Below are 18489 nucleotides of genomic sequence, written 5' to 3'. Positions count from 1 at the left end.
CTAAAACAACAAGGAAATACACTCACACTTATGGCCTGTCTACCACATTCTTGAATCAATCAAAGAATAATAACAACATTACGCATCTAGTCTTCCAGCAGCTCTGTGAGGCTGAACTCACACTCATGGCCTTAGGATTCATTATCTGGGAACCATGCATGTCTGTACACATTTAACTGCCAATTCACCTGACAGTTGTTAAGACATTAAATATTTTAATTGGCACAAGAATTTAAGATGGAGTGGATTATACTGTACCACTTCATTGTATTTAAAAAACAGGGACTTCCTCAAAAGCCTCACAAATGAATAAAATCACAGACTACACGTCGCTTGAAAACATTTCATTGTCTTTTTAATAAAAAACTATTTTTGTACAATGTTTCTCATTAAAGAAGCACACTAATGGCTGTTGTACAGATGTGGTAATGCAATGCAACAATCACAATGGAATACAAGGGTGTTGGAGAAGAGGTCAGAGCGGTCTGGATGGTCTGCAGCCTGCAGTCAGGACTCAGCAGCAGGTCACAGTTTTCAGCTCCAGTCTGGATTCGAAACCTCAATGAAGCAGCTCCTCTCATCAGACGGAGCTTCACTTCACCTTCGGAGGCGTGTAGTGGATTCTGCACCTTTCACTGAAAATCTTAACACGGCAAAACAGATATAAGTAACTTATAAGACAGTGACAGAGCATTTAGGTCTGATTATATGACATTACTGTAAATAGTGAGCATACCTTCAGACTTCTATCGTTGACAACTTCTTCAACATTCAGCTCAGATTGCATAAGCTTTAACTGGGAACAAGGAAGGAAAAATGTGTTAGATAAGATAAGATAAGATAAGATAATCCTTTATTAGTCCCGCAGCGGGGACATTTGCAGGCTTACAGCAGCATAGAGTAAAGTGCACACAAGAGACATAGTAGAAGACAAGATAAAAATAAAAAATGAAAATAAAATAAAAAGTATTATAAATAAGCAATAAAAAAAAACAGTAGAAAATCAACAATAACTGAAATATAATATTTACAGACAGAAAAAAACTATTTTAACTATTACAGTGTTTTTATTGTCATGTGGTCTGCTGGGAGCAGAGTTGGTTGTGCAGCCTGACAGCAGCAGGAAGGAAGGACCTGCGGTACCTCTCCTTCACACACCGGGGTGAAGCAGCCGGTGGCTGAAGGAGCTGCACAGAGCTGCCAGGGTGTCCTGCATGGGGTGAGAGGTGTTGTTCATCAGGGATGATAGCTTGGCCATCATCCTCCTGTCTCCCACCACCTCCACCGTATCCAGTGGACACCCCAGCACACTGCTGGCCTTACTAAATATATTCAAACATATATGATAGCACCCATTGCAATCTCACATAAGCTTGTTAATATAATGCTTCTTAAAGGGTCAGTTCACCTAAATTGGAAAAACAAAATCATACCTTATCATTGACAACTATTTAGCCATGAAGATAGTTGTATAGATGAGAAAGCAGGTTGGATTATTTGTCATCGTTCTGAGATACATGTCTGAGATTTGTGTCGCACCAGCACAGTGAAGAAGAACATTTGTTTTTTGTTTGTGATGCTCTCTCTATGGAACAAATACTAAAGTCCTCCAGTGTTTCAGTATTTATTTTTATATAAAAAAGGGGCAAAAAGAATGGTCCAAATAAAAGCAGAAGCCAAAATATGCAGACTTTTAGTCTACTATGGGTCAAACATTTCCCTTAAAAAACTCAATAGCATCTTTCATTAGATCCTCCCCTGCCTCCTTAATGCCCACTTCTTTTTGAACACACCATCTCCAGTTTATAATACAGGCCTTCTATAAAAATGTTTTATTCTCTCTAAATTAGTGCAGGAATGAGTCTTAAAACCCAAAATGAGTTGCCACTTCCGCTTCCCTCGTCTCAACGTGGCTTTTTGGTTAGATGTTTGAAATAAGGTATATATTTGACACAACCGTAAGACATTTTTACTATCTAAAATATATAAATACATTTCACGCAGACAAGTCCACTTTCACAGCCTTGTTGTGTATATTCACACTCATGTGGCCATTTTTACGTCTGCCAAATGCATTCACTCTTCAAAAATCATTAAAGTGTAAAGATTATCTCGTGTAACAAAACCTGAAAGTAAACTTATCATTGCCACAGATCTTATTTTCTAAAATGTTTATGTTTGATTTTTTTTCTTCAAAATTCCAAAATCCTATTGGCTTTTGGTCAAGGGAACCAGTGCGCTGCTAACTTCCGAATTTGGTCTACATCTAAATCATTAGTATGAATTTTTTTCCCTATCTTTGGAAAACTCCCCCTAGAGCCAAAGAAACATTTTACAACTCTTTTTTACAGGTTGATTAGTATTCCCTGTGATGAGAAAACTGAATTGAATGTGTGATATTGGGGGAGTGCCCTTTATGGCAACAATGTCCTGGTCCCTCTGGATATCACAGAACTTACTTTGGCTGTGAACAATTTTAGTTGAACTACGTTCTACTGAAGAAATAGTCCCGATGAAATCTGTCCACAGTAAGTTTAGTGGAATATCCTGAGTAGTTGGGTCTTGCTATCTGTACATTAAAGTAAAATTAATATACTTTTTTTTTTTTTAAAGTGAGAAAATGTTTTGTTTTGGTGAACTGTGCCTAATTCTCTCCAAATAAGGATTTTATTTCAGTGAGTCTTCCAGCTACAGATGGCTCATATCTTCCAGTTTGGTGGTGTTTAAAGCCCTCTAGTGTTAGAAACTGGACCTACTTTGGTCTGCTCCTTTCTGAGCAGTTTGATGAGTGCCAGGTTTTCGCTGTCTGTTGCTCTTTGTTCACGCAGATGTGCCACCTCCTGTGAAGTTTGAGCTATACAAGACTTAATAGCTTTGTCTCTGGTCAGATGGGCGTCCATCATCTGTGGAACACATGAGATTATTACTGGAACTGGTTCAGTGTGATATGAAAAAGCTAGGACACATTATTCTTTTAGTCATGACTCACAGATTCATAGAGTTGTTTGCACGTTTGTGTGGCATCCACTTTGCCTGAGAAGGAGACTGTGGGCACGGTGGTATTCAGGGCATGGACGATGCGGTCATCTATGTTGCGCATTGTCTTGAGCACCTCCTGAGAAAGAGGCAGTCAACAACTTCATTTGCAATGATTTGAAGGTCAACAACTTTTTTTTGTTATGTCGCAATACATTTCATTTTTGAATTGATCTCTGGTTATCAGAGCATAGCCTGATGTCTTGGAAACTACACACTAACTCATTACTTTTTGTCAATCAACTAATAGTATCAACAATACAAGTAATGTTATTCTGTCAACCACGCCAAAGAAGAGCAGAGACACACAGAAACAGTGGACTATTCGGCTCTCTGTGAGTAGCGTAGAGAGGTAATACTTGTGCCCAAATATAGTGGATAACAGCTTGAACAACTGTGTACACATTAACTATATATTTTCAATTTCCTTCAACAAGTGATTGGCTCCTTGTGACACCTTGTGAGGAGGTAGTATGCTGATCCCTTGGTATTCACAATTTTAGACACCAATGTTAGTATTTTTTTGTTGCTTTTCACGTTATCTTGAAAAGTAGGGGGGGTTTAGTTGTGATGTAAGCATGTTTGAGGCCTCTAAAGGGACTGGAGATACTTAATCAACTTCAACAGAGTAGGTATAATTACAGGCTAGCCAACAGGGAATATTCACCCTAAGACTCGTGACAGTGATGTTTAAACCGTGTGCCTACTTGTTCAGCCCTGCTGATCCAGTCTGTGTGAACACTGGTGATCAGGAGGGTCACCCATTCACTGGCGTGGTGGCGTTACACAGAAAATAAACAACACAACATGTGAACTTTCAAAAGGCACCACATGAGTGACACGCTTGCACAAATGGTTGAATTATTCGTTAAAATTACCTGAAACATTGAAAAGTCCTCACAGTTTAAAGTTCCACCGGGCGCAGCCATGATGGACTGACGGGTCCTCTCTGCACACGACGCGGCGTGGCTGTTCAAGACACCGCCTGAATAAAAAACACCTCGGTCAAGCTTGTTATTTTAACCAATTATATTATAATTCCCGTTCATTCCTAATATTGAAAGCTTTATCGGGGTATAAGTCAAAGGGCAATGTCACTATTAAAATAAAAATATAGTCTAAAAATATAAGAACAGTTACATAACTTGATGGGATCCTTGATGAAAAGTCTGTTCCCCATTACAATGCCCGTCACCCATTACTTTAACCTAAATTTAAGCAAAACTAATCATCTCTGTGATGCCTAAGCATAATCAAACAATAACCCGACTTAAGCTATAACTCCATCTTTGTACAGTTAACACTATTCGTGTAGGAAACAGACTTTAACGTAATATCTGTATCATTTCTGATCAGGCACACAGCACAGGCTCCTATGCTTATGTCAGCGGGTCCTGTTGGGCTGACGTTGAAAACGCAGTGAGTTGACTTTCAACAACAACCAGCTGACGGAAGACAAGCGTGCCACTGCGCAGTTTAATGGCTTGATTGACACGGTTTACATATTTTTTTACTTCAGAATTAAAAAATATGAATTTCTTCAGATCTCGCCTTTCCATTGGCAACTTTATAGGTTCGTATTGTTGACTTTAAACACGTGTGTTAGTATTTATAACTGCATGGACATGTCTCCTCCCCTACTAGGTATCTGTGTATTTGTAACTTAAGCTTGCAGCTGCAGTTTTAGTAACCCTGCATACGACTAGCTAGTGATAGTTTAATATATTTGTTATTTATTTTTACCTCTCGTTCTTTGAATGTCATTACATAATTCGAGTAAATGATCATTACGTGGCTATGAAAGGTGTTGATAGCTGGTACCTGTGTTTGGCACAGTTCATGTTTGATCCAGTGGAAAGCCTCTCTAAATACTTTGACCAAACAAACCCTTTTGTTTAGACTTTGTAACTCCGACACACCTATTTTGAAAAGTGGGCATTAAGATTGTGCCTTTTTATTTGTTGTCATGTATCTTGTGAGTACTTTTTTATTTTTGTAAACTATGTTGTTGTGATATTTTGGCATTATGATTAGAGCTGAAATAATCAGAACAGAAACATAATCAGCAACTATTTAGTAATCGTTAATCCGTAATAGTTGTACACACAAAGTTGTGATGAAATGCTGCTTTTGTTTTTCTTATGTGAAAGTGAACATAATCATTGTTTATTGGACAAAACAAACAACTTCAGGAAGTCACATCAGGGAATAGAGATGGCCATTCCCCCAATTTTCTCCCATTTTATAAAGCAGTTGATTATTCTAATACTCTTAATACTAATACAGAGCAGCTCAATCAAGATAAATATTTCGATTTAGCCACAGTTATGATTCCTCCTAGATCCAATACCTTAATGTTTTTTAATTATACCTCATCAGGTCAGAGGTGCAGACAAGTCCCTGAAACATGGAGCCACAGAGGGATGTGCAATAAACCACAGGAGGTCAAAGCAGAGCCTCTGCCTGCAGTCCCAGAACCAGGTAGAGTTGTGGATCATGTTGGCGGACAGATTACTATCCTGTTCAGTTCCTGTCCATGTTTAGTTCTCTGGTGAGTGCTTCAATCAGTCAAGCGTTGCAGTCCTGCAAACGCACACTTAATCAGGGATCTGGATCGCCAATGCTACAGGAACTCACTCAGAAATGCCTTTTTATTCTGTGCGAGCTGTAACTATTTTACGTTTAAGAAAATTGTACTTCAGCAGCCTTGGTAGCTGAATGTTTACTGTGCATGCCTTGTAAATTCAACGTCCTGTTTCATCTCTAAACATCGGACCTGTGTTGCATGTGATACCGCTAAACCTGTTTCCAGTCTGCTGTTACACTCTTCATCTGTCCAATGAAGGCAAAAAATAATCTTCAAATATAAAAAAAAAAGGAAGTTGTATGTCTCAGAACAAGACAGAGAGATGAAATGTCCCCATATTGATTGCAAGACGATTTTGTTCATCACAGCTCAACTATTGCCATAGCAAGTGTGTGAAAGTTTTCTTTAGTCCAAGCAGGAGGAGGGACACAGGAAGTGGGGTTACAACCAGAGGTGATGGAGCTAACGCCTGGGGCTTGTGAAACTAAACTTCTGTGCGTTTGTTTGTTCAAGACGTGGATTTGTGGACACAAACTCTGTTTGTTTGTTCTTTCTAACGTGTGCTTTCTTTCATACAGCGCCTCGTGCAGGGTTCAGACTCCCAGGCTACAGACCCTCAAATATGGACAAGAAGATTCTGCTCTGGTCAGGACGCTTCAAGACAGCAGACCAGATACCAGAGCTTGTGTCGTAAGTAGCCTTTTCCTGTTTATACCAGACCTCCCAGTACACTCGCATCCGATTGGCTCTTTGCTGATTGATGTAGTTAAGATAATTCACACGAACAGAGCTAACTAACTGGATCGGCGGCGGTGCTGCTGTGGGTAGCTGATATTCTAAGATGACTGCAGTTCAAACAAGGCATCTGGTAATTACCGTTGTTCCTGAAATCAGGGTGGAGATCATATCTGGTCAGCTGCAGTGATAAAAGACCTGACTGTCACGCATACAAACTGCAGACCTTCCACCTCCTGCACTCACAATGAACCAAAACTCAGTATAAACTTTTTTATTATGCTGTAATAAATGTTGATTTAAGAGAATGAGAGAAGAAATAAAAGCTGGTAGTGATTGACATATTGTCATTGTACAAAGGAACATGCACATACCTTTTAATAGTGTGCTGAGCTTAAAACAGCACATTGTATTTGATAATGATAGTTTTTAAGTTATTCAAATATTTACATACTTTGTTTGTTTACCTGCCCGTGCCACAGGTTTGAGATGATTGATGCTGCCAGGAACAAAGTCAGAGTGAAGGCCTGCTATGTGATGATGGCGACCACAATAGGGGCCTGCCTGGTGATGGTGTTAATGGGCAAACGGGTGAGTGGCAATAGATAACTCATTGTGTTTGCATGCGTTGTTTTTCTCCAGTATCCGTTTACAAGGAGGGAAATCTTCGTTACATTGTCGACAACAATGTGAAAGAGCCCATCTGTCTCTGCATTGGTGCTCATGAATTAACCATTTCGTCCTACACAAAAAATTTAAATGTTACCACCGTTATGTATTTTATACACAATCATATCTCTAATTTTTCTCATTGTGTCGCAGGCTGCAGGCAGGCACGAGTCCCTGACAGGACAAAACATGGAGAGAAAAGCTAAATGGAAGGAGGAACTACAAAAGGCTCAGTGATGGAAGACAATGAGTCCCTGAATACCCCACCCCATATACTGGGCCATTAGTGTGCTCCTGTGTCCGCTGTATGTATCACAACTTCAGAGCGCTCTACGAGCATCCTAGAAATAGACAAAAATATATCAGAGCAGTTGATACTTGATAGTTTTGGATATTGCCTTTAACACAAACGTAAAGTAATTCATTTATGAATACCAAAATAAGATTTTGCCTTTTCAGTGAATACATTGAGGTTTTAAACTGGCACCTGTTTTTGAGGAAACAGTACTATCAGCATTTGGTTGTATCCAAGGAGAGATGAAACATGAGCATGACTTAATCCGGTATCGTGATAGAGGTTTTATGAGTTTATAAGGAATTTCTGTCATTTGCTAGACACAAAAATAATGATTTTCAGACAAGAAATCAATCGAACAGATGCACCAATAAAGTTTTCTATCCATCAATGCTTTTAGTAAACTTCCAACTAGTACTTCTAAAGCTATCCAACATTAACATCTTAGGTATTCCTTGTGAAGACCGTTCAGCCCTGAAGAGTTTCAAATGGTCTTCAGTTTTCTAAGAGAATGTCATGAAGTGGATCATGCATGATCCATCGGCATAATGTTCTTTCATGTCCTGATATGTATGTAATTAGGCTGGTTTGTTTATGTCTGATGTGACATCTATGTTTTGTATATAGTCAACACCAAAATAAAAAAATAAAAGTATAACTTCTTGAAAATTCCCGTCTGATTCAATGAAATTATCTAGTTTTATATAAACTGCAACTCTTAAGCCAAAGATTGAAGTTAATTACTTTTAACTATTTATAGACAAAACAATGATTTTAGAAAAAAAATATTCAGATTAATTGATGATCAATATAAACCTTTTACAGATGTACTTCATCACTTCAGCTGTATAGCAGTAAAGAAAATGCTTCCCAAAAAGATTCACCCTGTACACAAACTACAATGAAACTGATTCACTTACATGGTGGTTCATGAACCAGCTTTTATGCAAATGGCATAACATGGACAGTTGCACAAACTCAATACAACAAACAGTAATTAACATGTAGAGCTGGTTATCTCTTGCAGAGATTTTGATAAAGTAAGCAATGTTAAGAGGACTTGGTAAACAAACATTCAGTTTTGCTAACTAAGGTGATCACCAGTATTTTCAAGTCTTTATCTGGATTTTTGTTGAAATTATCTGGAAGGATTCCTGTTAAATAAAATGTATGGCACCATCAGCAACATGGCAGATGCTAACCCCAACTAAAGAAAAACATTGTTTTTAATAAAGACCAGCTTCAGATCCAATAGCCGATTTATGTGTTGATGTTTTGGCAGATCAAATTGGAAAATGCTACCTGAATATGTGTTGGAAAGACATTTAGACTGCTCATGTTTTAACAGCCAATTTTCCAAGAGTCTGACTTCCTTTGTGACAATACAGTTTTTCTAGCTTTGCTGAGGCAGCATGATCTACTGATTGTTATTAGTGTGCTAACAGTTCCAGTCCACAATCTGTTCTGAGTCCCTTTGTGTGAAGGGTAAACAGTGAAGTATGTTGTAATCCTTATCATACCAGAAGGGGGCCGAAGATTCAGACCACACCTCTTTACACCTCACTTCCTGAGGGAAAAGCCGTGTCATCAACCAATTAAATAGTAAATGCAATAACTATGGTATATTCTTGAGGAGCAGGTATCAGTCCTGAACTAAAGTGCTGCAAATGAAATGAAATTATGGTAAGATAATAAAAATCCCCGCTGGTCTGCTGCTGGTCAGATTCCAGGGTTAAATAGTCTGCTTTGTCTCGTCCAAGTCTGTCTAATTGTCTCAGTGCGAGGGAAGACTCCAATTCCCATGGTTCCATGGGGTTATTCACATCACACCAGAGGCAGTCTAAAGTCTTAAGGATGAAGCCTGTGCAGGTGGAAAGTCCCATTACTGGATGAAGGAATGCATGATATGAGATCCAGGAGGGAATGCAAGCAGCCTGGTGGACAAGCTCCACCCCTCAGCGACAGTCAAGTTCCTAATTTGTCCATCCGTGGTAACTTATCCAATGACCCGAGAGAGGAGATGAGGGAATTCATCCTCCCTTTTTGAGTTATTTAAGTGCCTTTAGTAGAGGTCAGTTGAGTCCTTGGGTTGGGACTGGCCATGTGGCCCCAGTGTGGGCAGTTCAGTCCAAAGACCACAGTCAAACATGTGGTCGACGTCTCATGGTCAGTCCAGTGTTTAGGTAAGATCATTCTTCTTTGTCTGTGTGTGTGTGTGTGTGTGTGTGTGTGTGTGTGTGTGTGTGTGTGTGTGTGTGTGTGTGTGTGTGTGTGTAAGGGAGGGGTAAAAATCACGTCCATGTTCGTCTGTCTTGTAAGTCCTCAATGCTTCAATCAGACAAGCAGTGCAGTCCTACAAACTCCCACTTAATCAGAGATGGGGTTGGCCAATCCTACGGGAACACCGAGAAGTGCTTTTCATTTGGGATGAGCTGAAGAAAATCCAAAAAGTACGACAGGGTGGTGATGCAGGGACAACTTGCCAGTCGGAGACCCCGGAGGCCTGAGCAGGTAGGTGGGGTTCAGACGCAGAGGTGAGCTCAGCGCAAGACAGAATGATGAGTGAAACCTTCACAGACTGGCTGACAAGACTGCAGAACGTGACCCACGTTTGACGCTACGCACGCACATGTGCTCCTGTAATGTTACATTTTTCATAATCATGATGATTAAATCAATCTCTCTGACGATGAGAAGGGGAGGAGGAGGGAAGCCGTGGGTTGTTGTATCCCTTGATCGTGGCAGGTAGAGAGTGAGAGAAATGAGCAGAGGTGAGGATGAAGGTGGAGCACACGGAGAGGGAGGATTTAGCATTATAGCTGGAAGCCTTCCATCGGGGCCTCGCACTGCTGGAAGAGGAACTGCTGCTGCTGCAGATCGACGGCTGGAGCCAGAGACGGGTCCTCATCTTCAGTGTTGAAGTAGCGCTCGATCAGGTCGAAGGCTTTCTGGTAGATTTCCTGGTTCTCGTGTCCCTGCAGGAACTCCAACTTGTCCAGACCTGTGAAGAAGGGAGGTGGTGCTTGATTAATCAACAGCCAATTTAAAGTAATTGAGTCATTGAGACAGTTCATTGATCAGGTTTTACTGTCTAACATCTGTTTCCAGTCCATCAAATGTGAGGATATACTGGTTTAATGTCACAATAAATTGAGCATCAGTGGATTTTGTACAAGTGATGTCTAGAACTACGGTTTCTTCGGTCAATTGAAACAAATAATTGGCCATTTAATTAGCAAATTAATTGTTATGAAGCTGTTTAAAATGTCCAATTAATTCAGGGCAAAGCCTGACTTCAGAGCCTTCAGAAAAGTTTACACAACAACATCCATCATCATATACATTTTTGCTAGATTTCCACCTAAAAACGTATGTTTCAAAGTAGTTATTTCTTATAAGTCTGGTTCTTCAAGTGTAACATAAGACAACAAACTGGTCAACAATGTCATATAGTTGTAAAACCATGTGTCTTTGGTTTGTTTATGTGACCTACATTCTAGATGTGGTGCAAAAAACTTAACTCTGGGCTCATAAAACTGACTAACTAAACCTCATAACTGACAAATTAACTTGAATTAGTCTGAACTGATTCAGTAGAATTACTTAAATGTAACCAGCATGAATGCAAACGTATTTTAATCATGTCTCAGTGTACACTAACCATAGGCCTCTTCAATGAGTGCACAGTAAGGGTTGATGCCTCCTCCCCTCTTGGCCTCCAGTTCTCCCAGTCGCAGGATGTTCTCGAGGCCATTTAGGGCCACCTGAACTATTTTGGAGTCCATAAGTGTGAGCAGGTCACACAGAGGTTTTATACAGCCTAGATCCACAAGGTGCCTGCAGGGTGTTGGAAGTACAAACACAGATACATAGTCAAACATGTATTACTAATTTAAAGCAAATGACTGTCTTTGGCTCAACAATGGATATAAAGCATGATCAGTTAACTAGACACACCCTATCAAAAGACAAAAGTACACCAGTAATACCAGCTGAAGGATTGCCTCCCTACTGCCATAGATAATTATTACTTCTGTAATTCAAAGTATTCCTTTTGTCTGAATCACATTTCCCCACAACATTTTGCAAAGCATTCTGTACGATATGTAGTTTTGGGATTTTGTTTGTGGATTTTTTTTCTACTTTCATTCATTTTCTTTCAATTGTAAAATACAAATTTTAGAGCTTTAAAAGACACCATGAGTATGTTATACACGCCCTAAATAAGAAGAAAACAGACTGCTATATACTTGTATGGCCATTGACTCTGATTGGATGAGTTAGTCACTAGCTCTTAAAATGTCATCCATTTTAAAGGAATAAGCCATAGTTCAACACATGTGAGACTTTAGATATAGTGGTGTACACACTGGTTGTATACTGCATGTTAAACTGCATCGGTGGTCTTACCGTATTTGCTCTGCAGAGCCCCCCGAGGTGGCATTGGTAATTGCCCAGGCTGCTTCTTTCCTTGTGCGAAACTCTGCTACCTGCAGGATATTGATGAGAGGAGGCAACAGGCCTGCATCTATCACCATCTAATGAGAGGGGAAATACTTCATTAGATTAGGAAATGCTCATGCCAACCTAAACTTTTCAAGTTATCCGAGACATACACACACACACACACACCTGTATTTGTGCTCGGTTCCCTGCTGTGATGTTGGAGATCGTCCAGCAGGCTTCCTTCTTGATGGACTCCTTGGGGCTACTCAGGAGGTGAAGTAGGGACTGCAGCGCTGAACAGTTCAAAATCACCTAGGCAACCAAACAAATAACACACAATATAAATAATATATATTAATCTACAAGTATTCAATCACCCTCTCCAAAAGTAGCATAACTTTATGTGCGTGTACATGCTGTCATTACCTGTGTCTGCAGATCGTCTCCAGTGACTATGTTCCCAACAGCTCGCAGTGCAGGGGATACAACCTTATAGTCAGTGTGCCTGGAACAAAGCAGAATTGTAATGTATGATCAGATGTGTGCCCACCACTGTAGGATGGTAGAAATTAATGTTAAGCCTCACTTTCTGCTGTAAAGACGTCATAGTGGTTTTATGGTTCTTTTACACATGGAAATATTATATATATTGTAACCTCTTCTGACTTTTGCAATTTGTTAAAGCTGCTAACGCATTAGTCAAACTCAAGTACTGTCTGGAAACATTCACAGCACACCCACACCTGGATTGTCACAGTTTATGTAGTGGTGACTGTCTAAATTGCAAACATTGCACTTCTCCAACAATTCATATCCAAGTTGTGTAGTCTTACAGTATGTACTTAAAGCCTTACATAAGTAACTCCACCAGCCTGCGACAGACGCCTGAGTCAATAACAGCCTGGATTTTGTCATTGGGGCCATCAGATAGGTAGGAGAGTGCCCAGCATGCATCAGCCAGGATATCTGTGTCATTGACGAACAGCAGCCAAGACAGCACACTGAGACACGGGGACACCTGGGGAAAAAAGAGAGAACATGCTGATATTAAGTTTAATATGAATGACTGTTTTACAGATGATATAGGCAACTTCATACAGTGTGTGACCTTGAAAAGTGAGATATGACGTATTTAAGCAATGTGAGAAGTGTGCTGTTGCCATAGCGACATATTTATCTTGGCAAATTACCTTAGTAAAGTCTGGAGGTGGGTTCTTTCCTCTGCACAGGTTTGAGAGCGCCCACACTGCATTCCTCATCATGGTAAGACGGTTCTGTTTGGCCAATAACCTGCCAAAGGAGCATGTTTTAGTGAGGATACAGGTTCAAAGTTACTTTGTATTTTCTTGAGTAATAGAAAGATTCAGGAGGAATACAAAGTGACATTGAGTTGTTACTTACTGAACCAGGGAAGGCAGAATGTTGCAGTCTATGACGAAGTCTCTGCATTCTGTGCTATCTCCTGCTATGTTTCCCAAGGCCCACACTGCCTGAGGGGCAAAGCAAATATTCAAATCAGCCAATAAACTAAATTAAAATGTACAATATCCTATGGCAGGATTATGTTCTCTCCAACCAGGCGGTTAAATTAATATATGGTGTTATTAACATCAGTTAGTTACAATGGAGAAACATAACAGTGGGTAGTGTTTGCAAGAAAAAACACTGGTACGTCTGAATTCTCCCTACCTGTTCCTGTACGTCTTCAAAATCCGAGCTGAGCATCTCTATGAAAATGGGCACAGCTCCTGCCTGGATTACCACCCGAGTCTGATGGGATGTACCTGATGCGATGTTGGTCAACACCCAGGCAGCCTCAAACTGAAACAAAGGTCAAAATATATATTATTTACTTCACATTGATCACTCAGGGGGCTACATGGTTGTGTATTGGCCTGCACTGTCGCCACACAGCAAGATAAGCCCTTCTCAGTGAGGCTTCTCTCCGGGTTCTCCGGCTTCCTTCCACAGTCCAAAGACAAGCAGCTTAGGTTAATTAAGGACTCTAAATTGCCCGTAGGTGATAATGGTTAACCCTGAGATAGTCTGGCAAGTGGCGACCTGTCAAGGGCTGACCCTGCCTTCGCCAAACGTCAGCTGAGATGGGCTCCAGCTCCCCCAGTGACCCTGAACAGTTACAAATGAATGAGGAAAAAAAAAGTATCTTTACGAAGACATTCTGAGGAAATGTACCTGCAATGTGCAGTTCTCTCTCCTTTTCAGGAACTCAACAAAGCGCTCCACCACCCCTGAAGTGGCAATGACTTCGTCAATTGGTGGGTTGGGTTCTGCGTGAGATATTGAGTAGAGGTGGACAATATGACAAAATTATTATAGCAATACTTAACATAACATTATCTTAGATCAATAGATTAAAACATTTATTCAAGTATTCAAAATATGTTGATAAAATGCTCCTTTCACAGTCAACTTCAATTTACTAGTTTTGCTGAAGAAAACTGTCTGTGTAACAGATTTCCTACTTCGTACAACGTATGCATAAAACTATTTATAATACCCCATGTAGAAGGCTTTAAATTGTCATCCAGCTCTCGTAACAATCTAGTATCCATGAGGAATTATGGTGATCTATGGCACCCTTACCTTTAGAAAGAAGCTTCCTAAAGCGCTGAGTGCCTATAAGCTGCTGCTCAGGAGTACTGGAGAAGATCATTTGAGTCATGTCTTCAGAGATCACCCCACCCTGCACAGCACAGAGATCGAAACTTGATCAACACAGAAGAAATGCAGACTTTGTACGTGCTGTGAATGATGGCATCGCATGTAGATGGGTAGCAGGATTATTTTCGATTCTCATTTTACCGTGAGTGGGTCCATGTTGTTAGCCTGGGACTCCAGGTAGCCGCTATCGGCCATCCCATCGTCCTCTGGGAGGCCATCATCCTCCACAGTGGCAACATTCCTCCTCTTAAAGAGCTACAATATAAATATAATATCATTAATTTGCTCTTTTTAAATCATATTTCCTCTTCATCGTTACATTGTTAAGAAAACAGCATGGATTCAAGTTTTCTCCTTGACATTAGCAATACTGGCAGGACATAACATATACATTAAGGTTGTTTAAGTTCAATCTACCTGGAGGACAATTCTACCTCCATTATAATACACATTAAACTCATCCTCTGCTGAGTAGGTCTAAATGACTTCATCCACACTTTGCTCACCTGTTCATCCTTCTTCTGTTTCCGAAGCTGTAGGCCTTCCTCTTCCCTCCTTCTTCTCATTTCATCTGTGTTGAGGGACTTGTTCTTGTAGCTCTTAAGTCGTGCATTGTCCTTACCCTGACTCATTGTGAAGCCTAGACAGATACAGAAATATATGTTACAGACAGACTTAAATAAGGTTTGAAGAAAAAGCTTTTAACTTCGCTATTTGGAACTGAATATCAACAGATGACCAAATCCTAACAATTGTATAACAATACATGTATATGTCTGTATATTTCTTTAGCCAAAGTGTATTAAAGTTAGCTGTAAATAGGGCAATTCTGCAAGTGTCAATGAAGATTTACCAAAACAATCACTAACTCAATAAAACTGCAGTTTACATAGTTAAAGACAGCCTTAAAAACAGCCTCTCAGCAAACAGTTCAACGAATTGGGGCATCTAAGGATACTAGCTAGCTAGCTAGCTGGTTAGCTTTATGTGACTTGACACGGCCTGATTAAAAACAACCACACATGCTATTATCTAATGCTCTGATGTGCTGCTTCTCCTCATCGATCCACACATCAGCCAAACACAAAATAGCATAATATTAGTGAAGGGAGGGCTACACTTTGTCAGCTACCGTTAGCTAATGTCATAGCCGCTGTTAGCACAATCAACTACCCAAAGCTAGCTGGCTGACAGTGGCTAGGCTAGCTGAGTTAGCTAGCGTTAGCTTGGAGATGTATCGTTAGCTCATGCGACAGCCTTATGTTTTTCAACTGTTGCCGACACTAAGAATCAAATGAGCTTCTCATGACAACGCATCACACATTTACTCATAAATATATGTCATTATTTTTTAACTGACCTGTCAAAATGGGCTCTGTAATCCCCTTGTTATTCGCTAGGCCACCGTTTGTACAGCCGTCGCCGGTATGATAGTGCGCATGCGCGGTTTCAGACTCCGCCCCCCTCCCCGACAATTCCCCCGCACTTATTTACACTCCGCCCCACCCACGGCACTACTTTGTATATAGACAGAAAACCAGGTTCTTCTTCTGAAATGAAACATGCTGAACGTTTGCGTTAAGTACAGTACCAGTCAAAAGTTTTATTTTTTTCTACATTGTAGATTAAATAAATCACTGAATACCATTCAATCGACAAAATATTTAAAACTCAAAAAAAAGGCAAATGAAAGAGAGACACATGCAACAACTATCAAGGTGAACATATACATTTATTGTGAGAAATGGTGATGATTGTTGAGATTAAAACCCAAGAGAAGTAATGAATGTTATAACAACACCAAAATGATATATATATATATATATACAGTACCAGTCAAAAGTTTGGACACACCTTCTCATTCAATGGGTTTTCTTTATTTTTTATTTTTTTCTACATTGTAGATTAAATAAATCACTGAATACCATTCAATCCACAAAATATTTAAAACTCAAAAAAAGGCAAATGAAAGAGAGACACATGCAACAAATATCGAGGTGAACATGTACATTTATTGTGAGAAATGGTGATGATTGTTGAGATTAAAACCCAAGAAAAGTAACGAATGTTATAACAACACCAAAATTATATATATATATATATATATATATATATATATATATATATATATATATATATATATATATATACAGTACCAGTCAAAAGTTTGGACACACCTTCTCATTCAATGGGTTTTCTTTATTTTTATTTTTTTCTACATTGTAGATTAAATAAATCACTGAATACCATTCAATCCACAAAATATTTAAAACTCAAAAAAAGGCAAATGAAAGAGAGACACATGCAACAAATATCGAGGTGAACATATACATTTATTGTGAGAAATGGTGATGATTGTTGAGATTAAAACCCAAGAGAAGTAATGAATGTTATAACAACACCAAAATGATATATATATATATATATATATATATATATATATAGTACCAGTGAAAAGTTTAGACACACCTTCTCATTCAATGTTTTTTCTTTATTTTTTTCTACATTGTACACTGAAGACATCCAAACTATGAAGGAACACATATGGAATTATGTGGTAAACAAACAAATATGGGTTTAATTCTCTTACCAATGTATAGTTTAGGACTTGGTGACATTGCAGGATGCGACGCATCTACTCTCGGACCCTAAAGGATTAAAAAACATATATTTATAAGACTCAACACACCCAAAGGCATCAAATCTTGCCTAATTCAAGAAAGGTATACAAAGCCCATAAACAGATAAACAAGAGCTGCTGAGTCTATAAACAAGCACATAATCACAAAGTTGAAAATCTCTGTTTTACCAACCAAGCTGCAGCATTGCAGAAATAGAAAGTGGTATAACTACTGGCTCATCAGCCCTTTCCTGTGTGACGACATAACAGCAGTGAACAACTGCTTATTAGCGAAAGAACTACAGTCACACTGGATTGTTGACTGTTCATTACCACTTGGCATCTTGGAAGTTTTTCTGTTAGGTGTCGTTCCTTTAGGACTGGTGAAGCCTCTTTCCCACACTGGTTTGACTCAGTATCAAAGGTCTGGAGCAGAGCAGACGGGGGTAACAGGTCATCATTAACATGTGAGGGAGGGTCTGAAAAGGAACAGTTAAGTACAGGTTAACATAATAAAAATGCAAAACAACCAGCAAAATGTTAAAGCAAAACAGTTATACACTCAACTCACCCAAGTCATCAAACATCTTATCAATGTCTCCCAATGTCACTGTTCCTGTCCATTGTTTAGACGGACTGAAAACACAAAAAGGTCAGGTTAAGATGATAGCTGAAAGAGCAACATTTCAAAAAAAATCCCATACAACTGCTAAATCACTGAATACCATTCAATCCACAAAATATTCAAAACTCAAAAAAAGGCAAATGAAAGAGAGACACATGCAACAAATATCAAGGTGAACATATACATTTATTGTGAGAAATGGTGATGATTGTTGAGATTAAAACCCAAGAAAAGTAATGAATGTTATAACAACACCAAAATGATATATATATATATATATATATATATATATATATATATATATATATATATATATATATATATATACAGTACCAGTCAAAAGTTTGGACACAACTTCTCATTCAATGTTTTTTTTTTATTTTTTTCTACATTGTACACTGAAGACATCCAAACTATGAAGGAACACATATGGAATTATGTGGTAAACAAACAAATGCTCAACAAACCAGAATATGTTTTATATTTTAGATTCTTCAAAGTAGTTGAATGAGAAGGTGTGTCCAAACTTTTGACTGGTACTTTATATATATATAATTTTGGTGTTGTTATAACATTCATTACTTTTCTTGGGTTTTAATCTCAACAATCATCACCATTTCTGTATATGTTCACCTTGATATTTGTTGCATGTGTCTGTCTTTCATTTGCCTTTTTTGAGTTTTAAATACTTTGTGGATTGAATGGTATTCAGTGATTTAGCAGTTGCATGGGGATTTTTTTTAAATGTTGCTCTTTCAGCTATCATCTTAACCTGACCTTTATGCGTTTTCAAT

General features: G+C 39.0%; 3 protein-coding genes and 1 long non-coding RNA gene across 7 annotated transcripts; 1 reads left to right on the top strand and 3 right to left on the bottom strand.

Annotated features, from left to right (window-relative positions):
* Positions 1–335: 335 nt before the first annotated feature.
* Positions 336–4383, bottom strand: mix23 (mitochondrial matrix import factor 23). 4 transcript variants are annotated; one of them, XM_054623131.1, is made up of 6 exons: positions 4182–4383; positions 3915–4021; positions 2990–3115; positions 2757–2903; positions 737–796; positions 336–643 (listed from the first exon to the last, which is right to left on the bottom strand). In XM_054623131.1, exons 2-6 carry the CDS (start codon positions 3963–3965, stop codon positions 593–595), a joined length of 435 nt encoding a protein of 144 aa, XP_054479106.1. In that variant the 5' UTR covers positions 3966–4021; positions 4182–4383; the 3' UTR covers positions 336–592. The 4 variants fall into 4 exon arrangements, with proteins under 4 accessions (XP_054479106.1, XP_054479110.1, XP_054479107.1 ...); XM_054623135.1 differs by lacking the exon at positions 4182–4383 and adding an exon at positions 3744–3804 and having other exon boundaries at positions 2990–3137; positions 3915–3994; XM_054623132.1 differs by lacking the exon at positions 4182–4383 and adding an exon at positions 3744–3804 and having other exon boundaries at positions 3915–3994.
* A 74-nt stretch (positions 4384–4457) lies between these two features.
* On the top strand, positions 4458–7991 carry fam162a (family with sequence similarity 162 member A). The gene is made up of 5 exons (XM_054622572.1): positions 4458–4609; positions 5416–5517; positions 6202–6313; positions 6841–6949; positions 7181–7991. Exons 1-5 carry the CDS (start codon positions 4567–4569, stop codon positions 7262–7264), a joined length of 450 nt encoding a protein of 149 aa, XP_054478547.1. The 5' UTR covers positions 4458–4566; the 3' UTR covers positions 7265–7991.
* A 168-nt stretch (positions 7992–8159) lies between these two features.
* Positions 8160–16461, bottom strand: kpna1 (karyopherin alpha 1 (importin alpha 5)). The gene is made up of 15 exons (XM_054623390.1): positions 16454–16461; positions 15811–15914; positions 14957–15090; positions 14592–14705; positions 14373–14472; positions 13962–14056; positions 13458–13589; positions 13170–13258; positions 12959–13058; positions 12623–12786; positions 12195–12273; positions 11955–12080; positions 11733–11860; positions 10984–11159; positions 8160–10323 (listed from the first exon to the last, which is right to left on the bottom strand). Exons 1-15 carry the CDS (start codon positions 16459–16461, stop codon positions 10136–10138), a joined length of 1737 nt encoding a protein of 578 aa, XP_054479365.1. The 3' UTR covers positions 8160–10135.
* A 597-nt stretch (positions 16462–17058) lies between these two features.
* Positions 17059–17702, bottom strand: LOC129110435 (uncharacterized). The gene is made up of 3 exons (XR_008532267.1): positions 17642–17702; positions 17404–17549; positions 17059–17098 (listed from the first exon to the last, which is right to left on the bottom strand). It is a non-coding gene; the product is annotated as an uncharacterized LOC129110435 (long non-coding RNA).
* Between the last annotated feature and the right edge of the window lie 787 nt (positions 17703–18489).

This window comes from Anoplopoma fimbria, chromosome 21, assembly GCF_027596085.1.
Source record: "Anoplopoma fimbria isolate UVic2021 breed Golden Eagle Sablefish chromosome 21, Afim_UVic_2022, whole genome shotgun sequence".
In the NCBI taxonomy this organism is placed as follows: Eukaryota; Metazoa; Chordata; class Actinopteri; order Perciformes; family Anoplopomatidae; genus Anoplopoma; species Anoplopoma fimbria.
This window is presented reverse-complemented; position numbering and strand designations above follow the sequence as displayed.